We start from the raw sequence: 25510 nt of genomic DNA, 5'->3' as shown, positions 1-25510 counted from the left end.
CGCTACATAAAAGCAAATACATAAAATATTAAAAACAAGAGGTTGCCATATATTTTTATTTTATATTCGCTGTACTATTTCTTTTGTTATATACACTATCGCCTAAAATGTTCTCATAAAAAAGAAAAAAAATAAATTATGCTTTTAATGACTCCGGTTAGTATAATTTCTTAGAAATCTTCATTATTTCTAATAAGATATATCATGATTTTAATGCATTTCTATTTAAATCAGTCATAATAAAAAGAAAAAATATATTTCTAAGAACATAATTTATTGCATTTAAATCACTTAATTTGTTACAGAGTAACATTCCAGATGATATCTGAAAATTAGACATCTTAGGCATCATTAAAGGATAGCATTCTTTGGTGTGAAATATAAAAATATTGTATTTTTAGAAAGTGGCAACACATTGCTTTCGAGTAGCCGAGTTTGCTGATTAAAATTAAAAGATAAATATATTGCATTTTAACGAATGGCAACATTCTGGCTCTGTGGAGATAAAATTGCTTTACTTTAAAGTTTTCAGATAGCTGAGTTTATTAATCATAAATTCTCTGAATTTTATCATAATATCAGATGAATCAAAAACAAATTCAAAACTCAAAATTCAAGCTTTGTGGTGCTTAGAGGACTATGTGTATTAAAAATTCAGTCATTCTAAGTACCGTCAGTTTTCCACACTGCGAGGAGAATTCATACATACAATACATACAGATACTTCCAAGGAGGTTTTACTAGATGGAATAAGCATAGCGTCAGAAGAATGAAGCCAAAGAAATGTCAACACTTAAAGTCAAGCGACTTAACGACTTATCATGGCTGACATACAGCGTATGGCTAAGACTACGAAACATATTGTTAAATAACATTACACTGATTTTGAGAGCAAATATTAACGTCTGGAGGCTAGATGTACTACGTAGTACGGATTTTTCTCTATGTACTAAGTAGAAAATCATGTATGTTAACCCCTTCGCGCCGACTCTCACGTATACGTGACAGCAACGAACACACTTATCTACCGGCCGACACGCAGGCGTGCCAGAGGATTGTTCCGTTCTCTACCGACTGTCACGTATTTGTGCCAGTACTTTGGAACGTTTTTCAAACTATAATTTCTGCCACAAGATGGCACTGTATGTCCATATAGTTTCAGATACATGTACATTAGACCTTCTACTTGAAATGAGAGAAGCATGACTCACATACACGTGTTTTTGATTATATAAACAAACGGGGAAGTAAATGTTTCCGAATGGCGTGATTTATGACGTCTCTTTAAATCGCACTTTATTCGCACGTGGTAGTTGTTTACTGTAAGTAGAGAAGTTTTATTTCCTCTAAAGCGTTGGGTATTTCGGTTTGCAGTTCAGTTTTTAGAAAATAATTAGATCTTGTTAGACGTGAATTCTTTGTTTTTACCGTTGCAATGTCGAAGCGTCGAAAATGTTTAACAGAGCATGAAATAGCAGAAATGATGCAAAATATTTCAGATATTGATTCTGAAATTCTGATATTCTGATATTGATTCTGAAAGATTAACTGAAAGACATTTTCCAAAACTTTGTTCGGAAGAGACTGATAAGAAAATGAGACGACGATGCTCATTTTCTTATCAGTCTTATCAGTTTCGTTTGTTCACATTCCCGGAAAAATCCTTCAAAACGGCAAATGAGTTATTACGAGTGCAAGGAATGTAACGTAGGACTGTGTGTAGATCCCTGTTTTCAAATTTTTCATACGAAAAGAGAATCTTAAGTAATATATTCAGTTTTTCAGAGGTATAATGTTAAAATTCATAAAATGGTGAGTAATTAAAATAAAATGTGTAAAATATGCATTTAAACAAGAAATAAGGTAATTAAAGTATATATATAAAAATATCTATAAAGCATAAGCCGTTTAAATACTCTATAGAGCATTATTAAACAATGCGTTGATACTTCGGAAATTTCATGGATTTAGGCTTAGTAGCAAAAAAGCCCCCGGCCCTGGAGAGACGCTCGCGTAAGACACTGCCGGCCTCAGCGATAAGCGCGCGTTTTCGCTACCCGGCTCGAAGGGGTTAAGAATGAGAGACTTACTTATAAAAGCGTCCAATGATGTATAGCCAACACGTAGACAACTCCAATTAGAATGTAAACAAAACCAACCAGGAGATCGCCTAAGGCAACGGCCATGATAAGTCGTGACGTCATACCGTGATGTTTGATGGTTTCATTTTCACTTCACGGGGCATACGGAAGAAGCTTATTCCTTTCACGTCCATGGATATACCTTATTATTTAGTTTCTTTTAAATAATGCATGGTGTAAAAATTTGGTGGCAACAGTTCGAACACAAATGTACGGGAAAAATGTGAGTTTCGAGATTATTATCTCCTCTGATGCTATTAATATTACTTCAAAATTGAATATAATTTAAACTACACATTTAATATAAATTGCTCACAATTAAGGGGTGTTGGAACTCCAAAATCTTCAAAAAATTGTGATTTCGGATTTTTGCATTTTCAAATTCTCTACACTTTTATCTTTCTAAAAATACTATTCTTTAATCTCTATGAAAATTAGAACTGTAAAAAAATCTAGTTTTAATTTGTCAATTTGTCATCTACTGCTTTGATCAATGAGGAGTTTTACATAAAAACGTGTTTTTCTCCAAATGTGATTTTTTTTTATACTCGATGTACCTTTTCTCAGGAACTACTGCTCACAGGTATCTAAACTTTTTATGGCTTATTTATTAGGTTCCCTAATATTTACTGAAATGAGCTTTTTGTAATAAACTTAGAAAAAAAAATTATTTTTTTTTTTTTGTGTGAGAAAAGTGCTAAATTTTACTATGCCTAACAAAATATTCTGTAATTTACTCTAAAATTCAAAATGTTTCAAAAGCTCATTTCAGTATAATCAGATAGAAAAAATTTCGAGCTCGTATCTACAGCAGATTTTGAGAAAAGGTACATCAAAAATGGCCAATTTAACACTTTCGGTATAGAGGTTTCTGATATCCCTTAAAAAAATATTTAAAACACCTTTTTCACAGAATTAAAAATTCTAATTTCTGAAACATTGCAATCTGTCAAGTATAGAATTCGCTTTATGAAAGTAAGAGATATATTGTTTGATCCTCTAGGCTTCTTAGAATAAAATGCCTCTATTTCTTTTGTGTTAAGCGCAATTAAATCAATTAAAATTCTAGCGAACAAATGAATGCAAATTAAAAGTGATTAAGATAGGAATTTCGGGCCAAATCCATTAATTCCATCTCCCACTTTTGTTCTAATTTGTTAATCTTCGGGAGCAAAATGTAATTAACTCCAATTAATAAATTAGAGTTAATTATATTTTGTGTCGGAGTCACTTCTATTCATTAATACGCCATTTGAATTATTCTCCGAGACAGATACAGGGAAGAACACGTACGTCAGACGAACCACAGTGCAATACTTGTGCTACCATCTTTCATTTACGAAAGCGATGAGGAACATTTGTTGGCCGGAGGGAGTCCTAGTTAATCGAACTATTGCTTCGTTTTGCTTCCATTTTCTATTTCTGAAGAAGCAAAAATGGAATCGATACTTTCTCGGATCCCAGTAATTCTGTGGCAAAATACACCAGGGTGGGCCATGCCGTAAATTGGTCGGAGTTGAAAAGATACGAAAACTGCACATCGTCCGTCGTCAGTTATTGGCCGCTTTTATTACAGAATAGTTTTCAGGAGGATATTTGTGGAACAATAAGATCAATACGTGATTCCTTCTAAGTATTGTTATGGAATGCTCCAGTGACAATTACCGAGCTGTTTTCTATTATCTGATCATATATTTATTGGGAGATAAACGACTTTTATTGTTATTGCTAGACTTTTTTTTCCCTTCATTGGCTAGAAATAACAGGAGAGTAAACTAATTTATTTTTCCGCGGTGAATTGGTAGTATTTATTTATTTCAAAACATCGCACTTAGAAAAATATATTTTGCCTTTTTCAGTTACTGAAGTTTAATTCTTAACTTTTGTCATTTACTTCAGTAATTCTGATTTCCTTCGTAACGTTATAAACACGTTTTTTGTCTATCTCTTGCAAGGTGTATTTTAATTAATACATAATTTCTTATGTTGAATCCTTTCGCTGTTTCCTCTATTATACAAGAATGTAAAAACATAATTGATTTTAAAAAAGAAGGAAGAAAAAGTATTAAAAAAAGGTAAGAGGAAAAATAAAATAAAGGTAATTAAAAAAATCTGAAAGCTTTCCGATTTTATATTACACCAAAGTGTGTATATAAAGAGTGTAGTGTGTACAGAGAGTGTAGTGTTTTGTGCCAAAGAGTGTAGTGTTTTGTGCGTTACCTTTATTTTAAAAATATCATGTTCTTTGCACTTAAACGATTAAATTCAAATCACAAGCAATATCGCAAAATAATTTAAAAAGAGCTTATTTTAAGAATTTCCGATACACACTTTCGTGCGCTGGAGATAAAAATGTTTTTTTTTTCCTTACAATGTTGCCATAGCTCGTTTTGAAAATATTGAGTTTGTTAATCAAAAATTAAAATTCCGTTAAATCATTAAAGTTTTACAAAATATGAAATAGTTAATAAAACAAATTCCGAATTTGGGCTTCCACATGCCCATGTTCGAGGGGAGAACAACATTATTCAAAATTTAATGTCTTTAAGTACCGTTGTTTTATCACAGTGCGAGAAACACACATACAATCATGCAGATTCTTCATTATTTAATTTCTTTATAATACAGGGCTCAAATATTTGGTGGCAACATTTTGAAAAGTGAAACGTCATTTATAGTGAACCAACGCAGAATGCCAAAACGGAAATTAATAGCCCTTCTGGGCAAATTTCTCCATTAGCTAAAAAATAAGAGAATCAATAATATAAATTGACAATGGAATTCCGAAAAGCATAAAATGTATCTTTAGCCCGAAAAAGTCAGAAAAAATTGGTCGCCAGGAGAATGGCAGGTGCTTTAATGTTGCCTGAAGTACTTTTCTCCACTGGACGTGATGATCCCACTCAAGAAACATATGCTTAATATCTTCATCGACGCTTACCGCAGTTGAACAAAGCACTTGAAGCAAGTTCAAAGCGCTTTAAACAGTTCTTGAAATTGCCACGTCTCGTCAAAGGTTAATTTAAAATCGGAACTACTCTGATGTGTGCCCTCAAGTCTCCAAATTTCTCGCCAAACATTTTGGCGAGAAACTCCACGCTGCCATATTACTATCTAAATTTTTTGTCTACAATTCGAACTTTAAGCCTAAAATGTCTCCAAAAACGCGCCTTTTGCACATGAAAAAAACACGTTTTGAACATACAATTTAAGCTAAAAATCCGAAACAAAAACAATAAGAATTAGATAGCAAAAACGTAAAGTTTCTAACCAAAAATATTGGACAAGAATCCATGTACACAGCGATATGTTTTAACTTAAAAAAAAACGGTAAAAGTATTGTTGCTGGTTGTTTTGTTGTTATTGTTGCTAATGTTCACTTGTCTGACCTGTAGTCAGCCCAAGTCCACGAAAGTTCTCGTGGCAAGGAGCGCAGGTTTACACCTGTCGTTGGCAACAGCCTTGAGCACCTATCACGTCACAGTGCGATTTAGCTCAGTTCCGCCTCAGTTTTGATAAAGCGCACCCTGGAAGGATGAGTCCGATGGTCTCCGACCCCTCTTCCCCTACCACTAACCTCTCGTGAGGACTTTCAGCTCGCCGCGTATTTAAAGCACCCGCGTGCTGTACAGACATTATACATTTACAAACATCCACGCCTTCTCCAGAGCTAATTTCCTTTTGAAAGTTCTTCGCGAAGACATCCCTTTTCTTAGGCAAATAGCCCTCGAGGCGGCTTTGTCGTAATGACGTAAACCAAACCATTCTTGTAGATATCTGCATTGTACAGTAGATGCTTTTCGCACATGAAGTTCGGTTTCATCGAAGTGAATATGTCTAGGGTCTAAGTTAATTAACTGAGACTTCTGAAATCTGCATCTGTTGACTGCATCTTTTTCGGGAAAATGTAGTTCTATGTTATTGAACAAAAGTTAGATAATAAATTTTTTTTCAATCTCTTTTGAGTATTGTACCGCCAAAAATCGCCAAGTTTCGCCAGGGGGTACCCTAAACTATACTTTTACCGTCTTTTTAAGTTAAATCATATCGCTGTGTACATGGATTCTTGTCCAATATTTTTGGTTAGAAAATTTACGTTTTTGCTATCTAATTTTTTTTTTTGTTTTTGTTTCGGATTTTTAGCTTAAATTGTATGTTCAAAACGTGTTTTTTGCATGTGCGAAAGCCGCGGTTTTGGAGACATTTTAGGCTTAAAGTTCGAATAGTACACAAAAAATTTAGATAGTAATATGGCAGCGTGGAGTTTCTCGCCAAAATGTTTGGCGAGAAATTTGGAGACTTGAGGGCACACATCAGAGTAGTCCCGATTTTAAATTAACTTTTGACGAAACGTGGCAATTTCAATAGCTGTTTAAAGTGATTTGGACTTGCTTCAAGTGCTTTGTTCAACTGCGGTAAGCATCGATGAAGATATTAAGCATATTTTTCTTGAGTGGTAAGCATCGATGAAGATATTAAGCATATTTTTCTTGAGTGGGATCATCACGTCCAGTACTTCAGGCAACATTAAAGCACCTGCCATTCTCCTGGCGACCAATTTTTTCTGACTTTTTCGGGCTAAAGATACATTTTATGCTTTTCGGAATTCCATTGTCAATTTATATTATTGATTCTCTTATTTTTTAGCTTTTAATGGAGAAATTTGCCCAGAAGGGCTATTAATTTCCATTTTGGCATTCTGCGTTGGTTCACTATAAATGACGTTTCACTTTTCAAACTGTTGCCACCAAATATTTGAGCCCTGTATTATAAAGAAATTAAATAATGAACAAACTGCATGATTGTATGTGTGTTTCTCGCACTGTGATAAAACAACGGTCCTTAAAGACATTAAATTTTGAATAATGTTGTTCTCCCCTCGAACATGGGCATGTGGAAGCCCAAATTCGGAATTTGTTTTATTAAATATTTCATATTTTGTAAAATTTTAATGATTTAACGGAATTTTAATTTTTGATTAACAAGCTCATTATTTTCAAAACGAGCAATGGCAACACAGTAAGGAAAAAAAAAACATTTTTATCTCCAGCGCACGAAAGTGTGTATCGGAAATTCTTAAAATAAGCTCTTTTTAAATTATTTTGCGATATTGCTTGTGATTTGAATTTAATCGTTTAAGTGCAAAGAACATGATATTTTAAAAATAAAGGTAACGCACAAAACACTACACTCTTCGGCACAAAAACTACACTCTCTGTACACACTACACTCTTTATATACACACTTTGGTGTAATATAAAATCCGAAAGCTTTCAGATTTTTTTAATTACCTTTATTTTATTTTTCCTCTAACCTTTTTTAATACTTTTTACCGCTTTGCAGTGCTAGTACATTGCTTTATTATTTTGTTAGTGCTTTAACTTTCCTATGTAAGTCTCGTGAAGCAGTTTGTGGAACACGAGGACCTGGACTTAGAGTTAACGGATAGAGTAGACTTTAAGGTACCCCTTGTATTGTGGCGAAGTTGTTGTTTGATTTATCGCCAAGTTGTTGTTTCATTTATGGTAGCCTGAGTAGTTGAATGTTATGGAAACCCTATTGTGACGTAATTGGGTGCATAGTTTTGGAAAATTTTGAATCATGGGATATATTTGTAAGCGTTTTTGTGTTAACTTTTACCGAGTTAACCAAAAAAAGTATGCAAAGCAGTTATAAAAGATATAACTGATTATGAACGTTATGAAGTAAAGCAAATAAATGCTATTTAAAAGTATAAATGTGAATAAAATACAATGTTTTAACAACTCTACTTAAGTAGAGGAACATAACTTGAAATCTCTTTAGTGTAATAAATGCAGAAGTGTAAGAAAATGCTCTATAGTAGTAAAGCACTCATTGCGAAAATCACATCGCCCTATGAACCTTAATGTTAAAGAGTTCTACACATGTGAGAACTAAGAATGCATTCCGTTCAATATAAATACCATCCATACTATTACTTATGCAATACCTCTAAGTTTACACTTGGAGCATTCGATCAGCGCTTCAGGGCTTGCTTTCGAAATGCGCTGAAATCTGTAATAATGAAGCGTTGGACGACATACTCTGAAATCTAAATATTTGTAAACGTCGCGCTAGGCTTTTAATATACTGTAGAAAGGGTGTTAAGTATTAGAAAACCGTTCTCGACATGTTCTTGCAGTTACAATGGAATTTCTGTGATATTAATCATACACTGAAATAATACAAAAGGCAAGAATAGGATGCTGAAATCATTAGTCACGTGACTCTGAAAACTGTATGCATGATTTAAGCTCCATGATGATATTTTATCATATTAGCATTCCATACGATTTAAGTTTAAATATTCATATCGTACTATTATCAATATCATGTCTTTAATATCCATATCGTATTAGCATTCCAATCCGTACGTATACGTTTGTCTGCACGTATGTACGTGCGTATGTATCTCGCATAACTCAAGAGCGAGTAGCCGTAGAACTGTGAAATTTTGTATATGGGACTGCTATAACATGTGGTTGTGCACCTCCCTTTGTCGTTGCAATCAGCTGCATCAATCGTACATAAATATATATATATATATATATATATATATATATATATATTCCTGCTCTATTACCTGGCTCTGCCAACTTAGTTTTTTTAATCTTGTTGGTAAATAACGCATTTTTTTTTTGTTTTAAAAGTAATTGAATTACGTAATTTCTAATTTTCGGTTAAGGTTTTTATGCCGTTGGTTAATATGCATGCAAAAGTTGTAGAATTATTAAGAATTTAAATATTAAATTGGCGAGTTAAGCCTAACGAACCGACACTTGTATACATTGGAAACTCAGCAGAATAGTGGCTTAAGTCAGTTTGTGCACCTTAAATGTCTTTTTACCGAGTGGATCAAACGTATATTTTCAGTTTTGTGCATCGAAAGATCTGCCTTCTTGCTCGCTGTCCGAATTGCTTGGTTTTGCGTAGCGTAGGAACTCTAATTTTAATTGTAAAATTTCTTCAACTGTATTTCGTGTTTAATGTTTTCTGTATTTTACAATTTTTAATGAAGATGTTTCCAGTTTTTACATATTTTTGTTTTGCCTCGAAGTGCGAGCTGAATTAATTGAAAGATAAATATCTCTCTAATTGCATTTAGATGAAATGCAGAATAAATTTCGGTAATTTAATAGGCCATACACAGGCTTACTTAACCTTCCAGCACCCGCGTATGCGCAAAATTTACGACAAATTGAGTTTTTAATGCACATTTCTCGCATATCCAAGCTGAGACGTCTGAAGGTATTTCTATCTCTCCTTTCTCCTCCCCACATCATGGAAGGTGTCAACAGGAAGTCATTTGACTTTTTTTTAACTGGGCTTTTGTGCTACGTGGCAGCTTTTTCATAAAAGTTACGACACATGCTTGGTCGTGTTTTAAAATTCGGAAAATATTTTTTTTTCTCAAATATTTTGTAATTTTGTGTTATTAATTGCGGTGTATTATTTTAATTTGAATAGATTTGGCTCTGTAAATTTTATATCGATTTTCATAGCAAAATAATATGTGCAACCAGCTGATTTTGCTCAGATTCTTCAAGAAATATTTGATGAAAAAAAGGAAGACAAGGAAACCTTTGGATGGGAGAACAATAGCGATTTCCATTCCTTATTTTCTTTAATTTCTATTTTTTTAAATAATAGTTAAAATATAAGTTAGTTTAAATGTAGTTAAAAGTTAGTTTAAAGTGAGTTTTTGTAAGTAGTAAATTTCCGGGCAGAAATAAGTAATGCTAAATTTTTTTACCACCAAGGTGGTTTCCATTTTTATTGTCTATACTTGTCTTTGATCAATATTAAAATCAGTTTTGATTTTAAAATATAATTATTAAATAATAAATTACAAAATTTTCTATAATGAAATGCATCATTGCATTTCCATCTTACTAACATAAGAACTTAAAAATAATTTACTTATATTTGAATGCGATATAATTTTTATTTTGCAGTAATAAGATTAATATTTTATTTCTTAACAAATTTAGTATCAATATTAACTCATTTCTGTCGTTTTTCGTGCCAAAAATGGTAAAATAATGGATGTCGTAAAAATTACGACACGGGCGTGCACGTGTAAAATTGCCAAGTGCGCGTGCTGGAAGGTTAAATAAGTTATCACCATTAGCTTTCGTAAACAGTTATAGGTATTTAAATGTTTTGGAAGTATTACTTTTGATAGGCTTTCTCTTATTATTTATACAAGAATGTCTGCAGTTAAATGTTACTGTATGTTTTATTCTGATTGACTTCCATAGTCACAAACAAATAAATTTTCATAAAACTGGAGTAAAATTGTAGTAAAGCTGGAATAAGCTGGAGTAAAAAGCGCATCTGTTTTTAAATACTTAGTCTGATGCTTCTTAAATTTTTGTAATACTTTGTAAAGAAAGAAAGAGCAGCAGCAAGCAATAAATGGAGAAGAAATATCAAGATTATACTTCAAAAGTTAGGTTAAAATCGATAATGTTTAGGTTTTAGGTTAACCTTTCTCGCCATTTGACTCATCAAAGTTGTAGTTCGCAAATTTGAATGTTATTATTGTATTAAGCGTTATGCAAGGAACAGTATCATTAGTGTTACTTAAGGGGACTCATACACCTTAAAACCCAGAAGATTTTCGAATATGTGTGTCATATAATCGAATCCTTTGATCAATTCATCTTTGTCGGTTCGTTTCTATCCACTTATGAATGTTATTAGTCAACTCTATTTGCAGGAAATAAACTGGGACACTTATGCAGGTTTAACAATAACATGAGCTATATTTTAATTTTGTAAATACAGTTTAACTTTTCATAAAGTATTGCTTTTATTGACATTTACATCAAACGCACAAGTAATACATTGCATCTCTCAGCTCTTAACAAAAAAAGAAAAAGACAAACTCTACTATCGGAATACAGCCAAACTAATTTCAAATTTTTTCTCACGAGCATGCCGTTCTTCTCGCATCAAGCGCGTTTCTTCTTCTCGTTGCCAGATTTTCCCCTCTCCTTTCAGATAAACTGTTTTTTTCACACGAGCATGCCGTCCTTCTCGCATCAAGCACGCTTCTTCTTTTCGTTGCAGATTTTCTTCTCTCTCCTTTCAGCTATAAGTCGTTGGCTTTCAGCTATAAATCTGTTCTTCCGGCAGGTTTGGTCGGTAGCATAGAGTATGTGCATGACAATGTGACTGTTGCAAGAATTGGGATAACTTATTTATTTTAAACGCAATTACTTCCAACAGTTACACAACAGTTTTAAACGCAATTACTTTTACAGTTGACTCCATAGTATAGCTGCTTTCTGAAATAGTAATCAGAAAGTTTGTGTTGCCACAAATATTTTTATAATTTAATCCTGTTTGTGACAAAATGTTTCGTCAAGTTTCCACCTTGCGCGCACAGTTTAAAACATTCTGTTGCGTAACTTAATTCCGTATATAATATATAGCTTTTATAACATTTGGAAACTACTGTGAACCAAAATTCTAATAATTTCCTGTTAAATTTTTATTTTATTTGGAGTTGAGTTTATAAAATGTAATTTTTAACAAAATCTGTATGTTTTCGTGCATACAATTTTTTAATATCAAAATATTTATCAGGTTTTTGGTTCAGTTAGAAGACAGTGCCCATATAAAGAATTCCATCAAATTCCAACTATGTACCATTAGCCATTTTTAAAATATCATGCGCGCCAGGTGGAAACATGACGAAAACTTTTGTCACAAAAGGGATTAAATTAAAAAAATATTTGTGGCAACACAAAATTACTGGCTACTAGTTACCGAAGCAGCTATATTATGTAGTCAGCTGTAAAATGAAGTAATTGCTTTTAAAATAAATAAAATATCCCAATTCTTGCAGCAGTAACATATTCGAAGCTCATAAGGAGTTTAAGGTGTATGGGCCCCGTTAAGAAACGTGAAACGAATTAATTTTGAAGTTATTAGCATTTAGAGAGGTTTATAATAAATATGTTACTATTTTTATTTTACTATATGAATATGTTGTCATCTGGTTGTTGAGAGGATGTTTGCCATTTGGATATTGTAGTATATGAGGATATGTAGTGTATGAGGTCAATACCCACTCACTTATGGCAGGCAAGTACTGAGTGTAATCTCCCCTTAGATCTACCTATCTACATACTAGACCTCTTGATTTCCTTGTACGGTCTTTTAAATTATACACACTTGTTACTGCTCTTTAGTTAAACTTATATTCTATCTTAATTACCGATTCCTCGAATGAAATTGAAAATGACGTCAAAAACTGAAAATTTTGAAAATAAACATTCCCCCTCAAGTTCTGTTGTAGACTCTATTAGATTTCGCTCTTCTTCGAAAAATATTTTTTTCTAAATTTAAGATCGCCAAAGCACGAGTATTTTCGTTAAATATAATCATGTCTAGAATTTCCGCGCATTAAGCTGTTGAAAGATTATCAGCAAAGACATAAAGTAAGAAATTTAGACCTAGTTTTTTTAAAGACCAATTCAAAAAATCAATAAAATTTAAAGAAAGAAGAACATAATAGAAGAGGAATTCAATCAACCTCAGTGCAACTTTGTCAGAAAGAGGAACACTGAAAACATTTGAAATCTCTCTTCCCCAAAAATCCTTGCTTTTCTGTGTTTAGAATTAGCCAATGAACCACTTCAATGCATTTTAATTATAATAGTTCACCCGAAAATTCTGGCCTCTTCCCAAAGCAAGGGAAAAAACAAATTCAAATTAATGTTTTGAATAAAAGAAAGAAAGGATTTTTGTGGAAGAGAGATTTCAATTGATTTCAGTGTTTCTCCTCTTGACGAAGTGGCATTAAGGTTGATTCATTTCCTCTACTGTTAGGTTCCTTTTTCCTTAAGGGAACTCATATACCTTAAAACCCATAAGATGTTCGAATAGGTGATTGTTGCAAGAATTGGGATATTTTACTTATTTTACAAGCAATTACTACCAATATTTTACAGCTGACTACATAATATAGCTGCTTTCTGAAATAGTCATCAGAAAGTTTGTGTTGCCACAAATAATTTTATAATTTAATCCGCTTTGTGACAACATTTTTCGTCAGATTTCCACCTTGCGCGCACAGCTTAAAACATTCTATTTCATAATTTAATTCCATATTTAATATATAGCTTTTATAACATTTGGAAACGACTGTGAACCTAAAATTCTAAAAATTTCATGTTGAACTTTTATTTTATTTTGAGTTGAGTTTATAAAATGTATTTTATTAACAAAATTTGTAATGTTTTCGTCCATAAAATTTTTCAGTATTAAAATATTCGTCAGATTGTTGGATCAGTTAGAAAATAGTGCCTATATAAAGAATTCCATCAAATTTCAAGTGTGTACCATTAGCCATTTTTAAAATATCATGCGCGCAAGGTGAAAACATGACGAAATATTGTCACAAAGAGGATTATATTACAAAAATATTTGTGGCAACACAAACTTTCTGGTTACTAGTTTCCAAAGCAGCTATATTATGTAGTCAGCTGTAAAAGGTTGGAAGTAATTTCTTTTAAAATAAATAAAATATCCCAATTCTTGCAACAGTCACATATTCGAAGATCCTGAGGGGTTTAAGGTGTATGAGACCCCTTAAGTGTTTATACCCTCAGTACTGCAGTTCTCAGTACTGCAGTACTTAAATTTCGTTTATTTTTTGAATTGGGGTATTGCTTGTATGAAGTGTTTTGGTTTTAACATTTATTGAATTCTTTTTTCCATTTATAAGATTATTTGAAATTTATTATTTATGAATTTCAATTTTTGGTGTTTGTGAAAAGTTGGTTCTAAATTCCTTACTTTTATATATACATATATAACAGTATGCAGTTGGCAATTACATATATAATGTGTGTATACGTTTGATATCGCCGATAGCAATCAAAGAGGAAGGTGCACAACTAGATGTCATAGTAGTATCATATAAGAAAATTTCAATGTTCTATGGGTAATCGTTTGAGTTAATCGAGATACCGGCATATACATGACTGCGTACAGACGTCAAGAAGAAATTCATTTTGAATACTTTTAAATCCATTTTACAATCCCTTTTGTAAAGAAGAGACTTTTATTCTGTCGATACGTACATACATCACGCAAAAAAAAAAACGCCCAGATTAATTTGAGAATGGTCAAAATGGATATTCGTATTGAAATCTGGTGTCCAGAATCTTTCTGGATTACAATATTTTCTTTACTTCGTGCAAGGAAGTAAAAAGGGAAATAATTAAACTGGATATGAGACTTAAGGAGGCTACTCCAAATTAAAGTTAGAATTTTGATTTAACTTTTTTTTTATCTTACACAAACACATGCATCTATTTATACGTACATTACCTGAATATCTGTTTATTGTTGTTGTTGTCAGCCATAGAAATAAGTTATTTTATCTTTACGTTGTAGAGTCATTAGGATTTCTTGAACAGGAAACGTGAAAAATATGCGATATGCTCGCCCCGACTCGAACCTAGACCTCTCGAATGCGCACCTAGTATGCTAACTGTTACACCACGAAGGAATTCAGGAAGGACGAAGAAAACAGACCTTTTAAAGAGCGATTGAGGATTAGGGGACCCAGTCGCCAAGTCCTGATTGTGGAGAATCATCATCCACCGTATTTTCTTTCAGACGCCAGCCACTGTAAATTTATTTGGTTATTTTTAAGTAGGAAATGTGAAATATAAACAATGCCCTCGCCGGAACTCGAACTTGGACCCCTCGAATACGCGCCGGTGTGCCAAACCGTTACATCACGAAGGCATGCAGGAAGGAGGGAGAAAATACCTTGTAACGTTATTAAATTATACGTTATGTTTTTATATTATGAACGCATTGTTTTTTATACTAGTGTTAAAATTATTTTCTGTGTCTTTATATTATTAATATATCATTTGTGTCATAATTGTTGTATTTTTTCCTTTTTTTCTAGATTGTGCCTCCATTTTTCATCGGGAACGAGTAGTTTCGTATCGTCTGCTCTCTTTGCCGTCCACCCCGTTCACACAGAGGCCGTAGGTAGCTATGCAGTTATACAAAACCTTGCAGCATTCCATGTAGTCGTTTAACGAAATTTCCAAATTAGTAACAATTTTATTTGGCGAAAAACGTAGCATATTCTTTAGAGCTAGTCCAGGAATACTAGTTGAAATATGCATCCTATACAATGTTATTTAAAATCAGTGAACCAGTTTCAAAGTTCCGTTTAATACTTCTCAAGCATTTTCACGAAATAAGTCAGTGATCATGTGAAAGAGTAGTTTCTAAGTTTTATTCTAGTTGCCAGTAGAGCGCTCTATCACGCCGCTGATGCATCATTCCCCCTCAAAGCTCAGTTACTTGTTTACGCTTGGAATTTTCACATTTGAGCTTGCCACCCAACCGTGATAGTTGAATACCCTTGGACCCGTCCTTCCCGGGGTGTTGTCCACCAAAATTTGGGGTGGAACTGAGCTAAATCTCACTGTCACCAGTAAGGTGCTCAAGGCTGTTGACAACGACAGGCGTATCTTGCGCTCCTTGCCACGTGGTATCTCGTGGGCTTGTTCTGATCTTACTGTCAGACAAGTGAGATAAGACACAAGACAACAACACGCATTTGAGTTCAAAGGCTTATGCGTTGTCGAGCTTGAAAAACTGGTCACGTTCCATGGTACAACGGACATTTTAAAAGCGACTTAACCGCAAGCACTTCAACAAATCACTAGATCATTCGGTAGTTGTTTAAACAGTTGCAAGACAGTGGCGTCCAGTTGAAAGAACAAACCTTTAGCACTCACGAATTTCCACATCGCCTCAAAATTCTCCTCATTGAAAACGGTGGAGACGCTAAACACTTCCAGGACAGGAAATAAAAACTCAATTAAACACAATTGTCTGGTTAATACGTTGAGCGCCACAACTATTTCTTAAGCAATTCCGTTCAGGCCACGCTCTCTTCTTAAAAGCGCTGGTATTGTAGGGTCAGTGATTCTTATCGCAGCAGAAAATAGTTTACGTTCGGAACGGGATTCCTATAGGCATTCATTCATTCAACATATTACGCGTCAAGTCTGTTTTGTAAATACATTCTATACAAAGATATTACGAAGCAGAAGATTAGCATTACTGAATTCCGGAAAGAATTATCGCTATCCCTTACAAGTTGTGAAAAAGAAGACATTCCATCGAACAGAAATGCAAGAATATCTTAAAAACGACAATTTAAACTCCAAAGAACACCGGGAAAACCCTCTGAAGTACGGAAATATTGTAAATTATGTTATGATAATGCAACAGAAGCTGGTAGAGTAATGGGCAGAAAAAAGACTAAGAGAGCTGTCACATTTTGTAATAGCTGTAAGAGAACCGTTTTTATGTTTATCGTGTTGCAGTGAAATCCATTAGTCCTGTAATGAATCAAAATTATGTAAATTTTAAATAAATTTTCTGTAATTCCATAAAATAGAGTAAATTTTATAGTTACATATCATGTTACACGCTATCAGCCAGCAGCGGTAGACGTGGCCTAAACGGAAAGTCTAGTGTCAGCCGCAGATGGCTGACGCGGCCTAAGCTGAAAATCTAGTATCAGCCACCGATGGCTGACGTGGCGCTCAACGTGTTAATAGTTTGAAGTTTTTTTCCTTAATAAAATTCAGCTCCATGAAATTGGTTCATTCTTTTTGAATAATCTTGTAGTGGTATAGCTTCCTAAGAAAATTTAAGCGTACGTTTTAAGAATGGGATTATATTTTTATCCTTTGTCAGAAAAGTTCCAGGACAATATTTTGTTTCTATTTCTGAGGTTGCAGTAGTGAAACAGAAAACATATTGGTTTTATGCTAACCTGGTATGTATTCTTACTTGACATGACCCTGGCCATGTTTCCAAGTAAACTTACTAGGTGACAGGACTGAGCTTAACAACACACTGTTCAGATTGTTGTCAGTTTCGTTAAGGTGGCACAATGGATGCTGATTGTAAGCAAAGAGTGTACATGAAGTTCTGCATTAAGCTCCGGAGAACCCTTAGTGAAACGTGGAACATGATTAAGGACGCATTTGCAAGCGAGGCACTTTCAAGAAGTCGTATTTTCGAGTGGTACAAAAGGTTTCATGAAGGTAGAGATTCAGTGCAAGACGATCCCAGAGCTGGTCATCCATCCGTAGATTATAACGATGCAAACGTGGAGCGTGTAAGGCAGTTATTGCAAGACGACCGTCGTGTAACTATATATGTATGATATATCAGAAGAACTGAATTTGAATTGTGATGTGTCCCTCGCTCACTGACAGATGAACAGAAGACGAAGAATTTTTTCTGATTTATCGGATAGAGCCAGGCGTGATCCCACATCAAAGATAATTGCGAGTTTTTCTTGTTTCCGTGAGTGAAAAGGTAACTGAAGAGAAAGCTTCGTCAAGATTATTGCGGACATCCAACGGGCTGTGACAAATGAGCTTGCGAGCATCGCAGTCGAAAACTTCCCTTCTTGCTTCCAAAACCTCGAGAAACGTTATCAGTTGTGTATAGATGTCCAAGGGGACTATTTTAATAGCAGCTATGATCATTACTTGGTAAATGCAATTTTCTATTTTTTTACGAACTTTGTCCTGGAACGTTTCTGGTATTCTGGTGCCTAAAGTATTTTCATTAATCAAATTATAGAAGTATTTTTTTAAATACTTTTTTTATTTGTTTACCATATAAAGTGTTCCCTAATGCTTTTTATTGGATTGGTCCATTAAACTTGATCATAAACTGGAATTTGACATTGAATGCTGTTTTTAAAATATTTGATTTAATTAAATTTCATATTTTTCAAGAAGGAGTAGTTTTTAAATTGGTGTACATATTTAAAAAAACAAGACTTTAAATGCGATGTATTAATATTTATGTTCATAATTAATATCTCTTAAATTCTGTAGATTTAAAAAAAATCAGAAACCAAGATTGTTAGCAGCCTTTTTGGAATGTCTTACTGTTCCAGTTCGTAATAAGGAAAAATTTAAATAATATTGCTAACTTTTTGTAACGATATTTTGAGCTTCTTTTAATCTAAGTAAACTGTGTATTTATATGCAAACATTAACGATAATAATAGCTTTAGAGGTATTGAATTTATAATAGCTACGAAATTTGCATTTACATTTTCTAACAAAATTGAAATAAACTAATAAAAGATCGTGAAAGTAATATAAGAATAAACTTCATAAGATCCTACTTATATTTAAAATGACCACAATACCATATGTTTGTAATGGAAGGAGAATTCCAATTCGCGCTATTATTAATAATAGCAGCATATCCATGGATGCCAACTCTCACTTTCAAATGTCACTATATACACCTGCAAAAGTACTTAAAAGTCGCTAAATTCAGAAGGAATTTCGCTAAAAGTAGTAGCTAAAATTAATATATATATATATGTGATGTACCAGCTTTTGTCCGGAATAAATAGAATGTTGAAGAATCATAAATGTAGTCGTAGCTTAAATTATCAGATGATAAGTTTAAAAAACAGAATCCATTTATTATTGGTCAGAAGAAATAGCAGTTACAAAATCATATTTCCGGAGTAAATAAAAAGGAATTTCTAATAACTTTTCGTATGAAGTTAACTGCATCGTTATATTTAAGAAAAAGCCCCCGATATTCCTTTGCGAGTCCTTTTATAGCCTCTGGAAAGGCGGAGCTTCCAAGAAATGACGTCAGCCTCGTCAGCCAATCCAGTTCGCTATAAATATTTCTATAACCATTCTATAATTGTACGTGTAGAAAAGGCGGGAAAAACAACTTGACTACAGGGCAGTGGATTTAATTCCACGTACTTTCAAATAAGAGAACGTCGCCATTAAAAATGAAAAGAACATACAGTTAGAATTTCAAGTATATTCTTGACTATGGAATTTTATTATTACATATATATAATCCATAGAGTTTGGTTACTCGTCATTTTTTAAACTGAATCTTCATGAAAACATAAATAATGTCCCAAGTTTTCTGCGGACCATCAAAACATTTTCGCGGTCCACCAGTGGTCCGTGGACCATCGGTTGGCGACCGCTGTTGTATAGAGAGGGATGTGGGAAATTCATTTTTCCTGTGGATCCAGGCAGGAAGGTTTGCAATGTCAAGTTTCAACACAGAATTTTATTCGGTATTTTTATCCTCGATCTTTTATATTCGAAGTAATTCATTTATGTTTTCTTTCGTGGAAAACAACATTTCTAATTCTTCCTTGCTCAGAGAGGAATTATCCAATTTAAGATTACAGACAATCGTTGTGTCCCACAGCCATATCTGGTTGTTACTCTGATATTTACGAAGAAAATCTATAATATTAAACGCAGGAAATTCTTCTGAATTTTAAATTAAAAAAAAGAAATGAAACCGAGTAAGAGAAATAAGTATATATGTCAGAATATTAGAAAACGATTACAGTACAAAAGGAGATAAATTGTTCCCCACAAGAACTTATAGTCAATAACTATACCGAGTAAACTGTTGCAAACGACATCTAAATGGTTCTTTGGCCGACTATTATTTTCGAACTGTTATAGATTAGATATGTGCAGTAATTGCTCGTTTTAGGTTTCTTCCTTTGGAGTTGCCATCTCATCGATCAAATCACACATACGCCCTCATAGCTAAGCTTAAGAGGGTACTTAAGGACATCGTCACGTGGCCCACTAACGTCATTCACGTATATTTGCTTGAACTCTCGTTATCGCAGTCTCAGCTATTTGGGAGATAGATAGCAGATAGAGGTATTCTTCCTATTACGCGTAAAATCCCCATCGTCATTGCTTTTTTAGGCTTACTTTGCACTATGAATGCTTGAAAGAACTTGTATCTTGCTTTTGTATTGAAGTCGTTAATCTTTGGTAATTTCTGCCGCTTCGTATCATTTTGGCAAGGGTTATAATGGCGGAAAATGGCTGTTTTCACGTAATCGGGAGTTTATGTTCTCATACCGTAACCGCCTGTCTGATGTAGTCAAAGTTCGAATTTTGCTAAGTTTCTGTTAACTGCTTTTCTATTCTAGTGTGTTTTGTTATTTTTGTATGGTTCGTTTGGTAGGTTCCTATTTGAGAATACAAACGCGAATATTTTCACTTATGAGTTGATTTTTAATAGAAATGCGTAAATGTAATTTTTAGAATTCTCTTTAATAATGACTGGTGATTTAATCATGAAAGATTTTGAAATTTTCGTCTTGGTTTATGCAGTTTCTGTACCACTTCACAAAATTAAAAAATAAATAAATAAATAAATAAAAGTAAATAAAAAGTCTGAAAGCTTTCAGATTTTATATTACGTCTAAAAGGGCGTTTTTTTTAATGTTTTGTGTCACTTTTATTGATTAAGTATCATGTTCTTCGTACTTAAAATACATAAAAATTCAACAGCAGTATCACAAAATATTTAAAAATAGCATATCTTTAGAATTTCCGATACGCAGCCTCGCAAGCTGGAGTTTTTGACAGGGTTGCCATTACTCGCTTTGAAATCGTTGAGTTTGTTAATCAAAAACTCGTTAAAGTTTCACTAAAATTTAGGTAGATGATAAAACAAATTTGAAATTCAAAATTCGTCCTTCCAAGCGCCCATATTCGATATGTTATCTAAATTTTGATGGCTCTAGATACCGTTATTTCTTCACAATGCGGAGAAAATTTATGCAGATTCTTCATTGCTTAGTTTCTTATATAATATGTGGCGATAATATTTAAAAGGAATTGACGCAATATGCCGTTTTGAAATTAATAACCCTTCTAGGCTATCGCCCTTTGGGACAAAGAAAAAAAATAGGCAGAAGTACCTATTTTGAAATTCGGCGCTCTTGTTTTAAGCGATAATAACGCCAGAATTTGTTTTTGCACTTTGTTAAAACCATTTCAAAGAATGAACGATGCGCCATTTTGTTCCGCTCGTGTACAGTAAAAGGGAAAGGAAAATAATATACTATAAATTAAGAATTTCTCCTAGTGAATTATTCTTGGCGCAGACTGAAAAATGTGCTCCAAGATATATTTTTAAATTTCTCCGTAAGTTTCTGCGCAAATTTTACACAATTTAATATTTAGGCATAATTTGAGTCGTAAAATCGAAATATGGGATCAAATCGGTATATCATTTCAGAAAAGATCAGGTTTTTTGCCAAAATACACATGTTAAGAGAATGCTACATACAAAACAAATATATATATCCTAAGTAGTGCTTTCAAAACATGAAAAACGCAAATTAAATTTCGTCAATCGGCCTAATAGAACGAAGGTCATAAAACTATTCTCCCTTTTTTTTTTCAGAGTGTACTTAAATGAAATATTCCGAAGTTACTTCATGATATTTTAACAGAACAATGAATGGTTAATCGCTTCGTGATATGATTTATGAATGTACAACACAAAGGAATTCTTTACTCAAAGAATGGGTTCGCAGATGAAAATATAACGTATAATGAAAGCTTTCTATTCCGTCCGTAATAATTATATTTCTTAAATTTCATGTTAATAGCATAGGAAATATTCTGTAACTGAATTCCACACGTAAGCACTTAACAATAGTACAAAGAGCTAGATATTCTGGAAGGTTTTCATTATTCAAAGTTTTGAAAGAACATTGAAAGCAAAATTTGAAGTATTTTTTTAAATACGTCCGTTTAAAATTACGCAGTTAGTATATTATACTGCGTGAGGATTTAAGTGACAAGCTCTTCGATTTTGATACAAAAGAAGAGAAACGATTCATTATTACATATTTTTAATACCTACCAATGATACGACAAAAAGTTTCTTTGTCTTTTAGAGAAGATAGCTGAATCTTCAATATTAATATATGTGAATTAAAGCCTAAGCCTTGGAAACAATCGAAAGCAACGAATAGCAGCTGTAGAAATCTTGTTACGAACAATAAATACATTATTTACTTTAAGGGAATGCGTTAAGTCAAGAATATTGTATCAATGTACTATTATTTATTGCATTTTGAGGAACGACAGTTGGATAACAGCAGTAAATATCTGTTGTTGTTATTTTCAGTTGTACGCTACATTTCATTTCAGTGATCTTTTTAATGTATTTTGGTAATTCTGTTTCCTTTAAAAGTATACTTCCTGACTTTCAAAGAGGAACTTTCTGTTTTTATTGAAATAGGTGAGCGGGGTGGTAGGTCGAGCTGAATTGTTGTCTGCTGCTGCCTTCCTCTGTGCCTTATTGTACTATCTACAAGCCAGATATCAACACAAAACAAGTGGTAAGTGCTTCTTTGTCTTGATAGTTTTGCTGTTCACTCAATATCAGTGTACGCTCATGTGAGTGGTAATTATTGCAGTATAAATATTCCCAAAAGAAAAATATACGACGCAAGAATGAAAAATAACGTACGCTTTTATTTCTAAAAATTTATCCGATAAGTGAATTTAATAAATACATATGTTACCGTGAAAGACCGAAATTGGAGAATGTCAACTTTCACCGGAGAATGTCAACATTTACCAAATACGCCGGTGAAAGATCGAATATTGCATTACATTCTTGTACATTCGGACCCAAACCGGTGTATATCGACAATCACAGATATGCTCTGGTGTAGGTCGAAAAGAAAGAGAGGAATATAAGTACACGCTGTTATTTCAAAAGAAAGTGTTCCACAAATAAATACAGTTGTAAAAGTAAGGGCCTCTTGTGCAATTCAAAGCGTCATAATAGTTTAAGTTGTTGCAATAAATAAGATTTAAATCACATAATTTAGTAAGTTTAAAAACTTACTTAACTTACTTAATTTAGTAAGTTTAAAACTTACTTACTTAAGTTTTAAAACTTACTTTTTACCTTTAAAAACGTACTTAGAAGTTAAAACTTCTGTTATTTTCCTTTCTCATTTTGAATATACCGTGTGTTTTAAGTTCTTATGCTCTTAAGTTCTTATTTTAAGTCTCAAGTGCGTTTTTTCGCGACTGAATTACGGAGAAGAAAATGTAATATTCTTATATGTTCAACATTCGCCATTAGTGCATAGTGAATGTCGACATTTACCTGTGTAAGTCAGAAATAAGAATATTTGGAAAACATTTCGGACATACACCAAGAGACTATCTGAATGTTGACTTCACCGGTGAAAGTCGACATTCTCCAGATTTCGGTGTTTCACCGTAACATATATAAACAATAAAACTATATGTTTGTTATTCTTCAAGCATTAAAACTAAGTCAGGTTTTCCATTATGACGTCCGTTTTAGTATATATTTTGCATAAAATCAATTTACTGGGCTTACAGCTATTTGCAAACATTCGTTTGAATTTCTTCAGGAGAAATTCTATCACTGCAAGTCATCGCAAGTCTTATTATTACAACTTTCAGAAATCCACGTCGCCTGCCAGTAGCGTAGCGGTAAAGTCGCTGAACACTGGTAGCTCGGTTTGAATCGCACCAATGGGCTGGCTGCGTGGGAGTTTTCGTGGTTCACCGTGTGTGTAACGTGTATATGAGCAGAAAATTACGAGCAGTAGTAAAAATAAATTTTCAAACTGGGAAAGAATAAGTTTTCCATATATATAAGAAACACTACATTTAAAATTAATACGAATGATTATAATGCTTTGATTTTGTTTCACGTGTTTAAGTTGATTAAAAACTGAAATATTTCTATATATTTATTATTTTATTTATTACATTATTAGTTAATGAATAGTTTAAAGTATTTTGTATTAATAATGAAGCAGTGTACATATCAAATACATCTTAATGAATGAAAGTATTTGACTAAAATGATAGGTAAATAATAACAGAAAGCGTAGAGGTAAAGATTTTCAATCTCTGGGTATAAGGATCCTTTTATATTCAAATTACCTTAATTTCTGTTGCATAAATTTCAGAAGGTTGAACTCAGATGTTTAACTTTATTAACTTATATCCGTTAAATTGCATATATAAATAAATATTGTGAAACTGAATATTAAATGAATGAATGCAATGCAAGTGTTTAGAATTCTGAATAAATCACTCAGCTACTGTTGTTTAATTAAATATGATTCATTAGTTCAGATAAACATTCCTATAAATTAGCAGTGAGCCGTTTGCTAATCGCTGCATTCTAATTAAAAGTTCTTTGCCGTGAAAGACTGGGGATTCTCTTTATTAATACTTTTTAACGAGTACCGAGTTTATCTTTAAAAAATCTGATGTGTAAACCCCATGACTACATTTTACTGAAAATTAACCTTTTACACGCCAAACTATGATGCGAAAGTAAAATATACGTTTTATTGTGAAAAATCGATTTAAAACTCAAATATAAGAATTATGAAAAAATTTTAAAAAAATTAAAATTAATTTTTTAATTACTTCGATTAATTTTTTAATTACTTCGATTGCCGTGAATAGAGCACGGAGAAAGATTTTCCAAATGTGAATTCCCTTCAAACATTTCCATAAAGGTTTGGAAATTTGAAAGTTACTCACAGCTGCTAGAGAAAAGCACTTGACGTTTCTTGATAGGCTAGACGCTATAGGTTGTTTATGACTCAGTGAAAAAGGCGTATATTTTGGATTGTGGATTTCATTATTTTCCCTATTGTTTGCATTTTTCGTCAGTTGGTGAAGATACGCTACGCTGGATAAGATGTTTCTTTCAAAACCATATCAGACTAAAGAGGCACTGGAATATTTTTATACATTATCAGATGATGAAGAGTGTATTGACATTTGTCAACTGCCTCCAGAAGAAACTGGACGTTTAACAGAGGAGGAAGATGAAGACTGAGATATATTTTAGCCTGTTCTTCCAGTTGATGTACGTGGAAAAATCTAATAAAATAAATGATGATTAAATATCTCAAATTTAATTCGATCCTCAAGAATCTTCATCTTCAAAGGGAAGGAAGAATTTGAAGAAAACTAAAGGCACAATACAGCGCTGTAGAAACTATAGCATCCGATTATTCAACGCATGAACCTGTCAGTAAATCTAAGAGATTCTGCCGAGCCCAAAAAAAGCAAATTGATATTCCTCAGCCATATTGTACAAAAATGTACAATCATGGAATGGGAGGAGTTGGCTTGCTAGATAGACTTTTTGGATCATTTCGACGTATGTCAAGAAGCAAAAAATGATACTGGAATCTACTTAGCAATATATTAAACAGGGCGGTTGTGTCCAGGTGGATTTTACATTCACATTTGCACAAAGGTACAAAAGCCGAACTGCCACATCTCAATTTCAAGAGAAAAATAACATTATGTCATCTTCGCATGAAACCAAAAGTCCATTCATTCAGTTCCTGGCCAAACTATGATGCGAAAGTAAAATAAACGTTTTATTGTGAAAAATCGATTTTTCACACACGCCAAACT

At 33.1% G+C, this 25510-nt stretch overlaps 1 protein-coding gene across 1 annotated transcript in view; it reads left to right on the top strand.

Moving 5' to 3' along the window:
* LOC118202547 (protein O-mannosyl-transferase Tmtc3-like) overlaps nt 1-25510 on the top strand; it is a 707071-nt gene that overhangs the window by 424297 nt on the left and 257264 nt on the right. The window contains exons 5-6 of the mRNA XM_085824627.1: nt 15103-15184; nt 22311-22410. Coding sequence (XP_085680753.1) covers nt 15103-15184; nt 22311-22410 — 182 coding nt within the window. The remainder of the gene's footprint in view (nt 1-15102; nt 15185-22310; nt 22411-25510) is intronic.

The sequence above is a fragment of the Stegodyphus dumicola genome, chromosome 10 (assembly GCF_044657685.1).
Source record: "Stegodyphus dumicola isolate Sdum_Otavi_A_Nest chromosome 10, ASM4465768v1".
Lineage (NCBI taxonomy): Eukaryota > Metazoa > Arthropoda > Arachnida > Araneae > Eresidae > Stegodyphus > Stegodyphus dumicola.
This window is presented reverse-complemented; position numbering and strand designations above follow the sequence as displayed.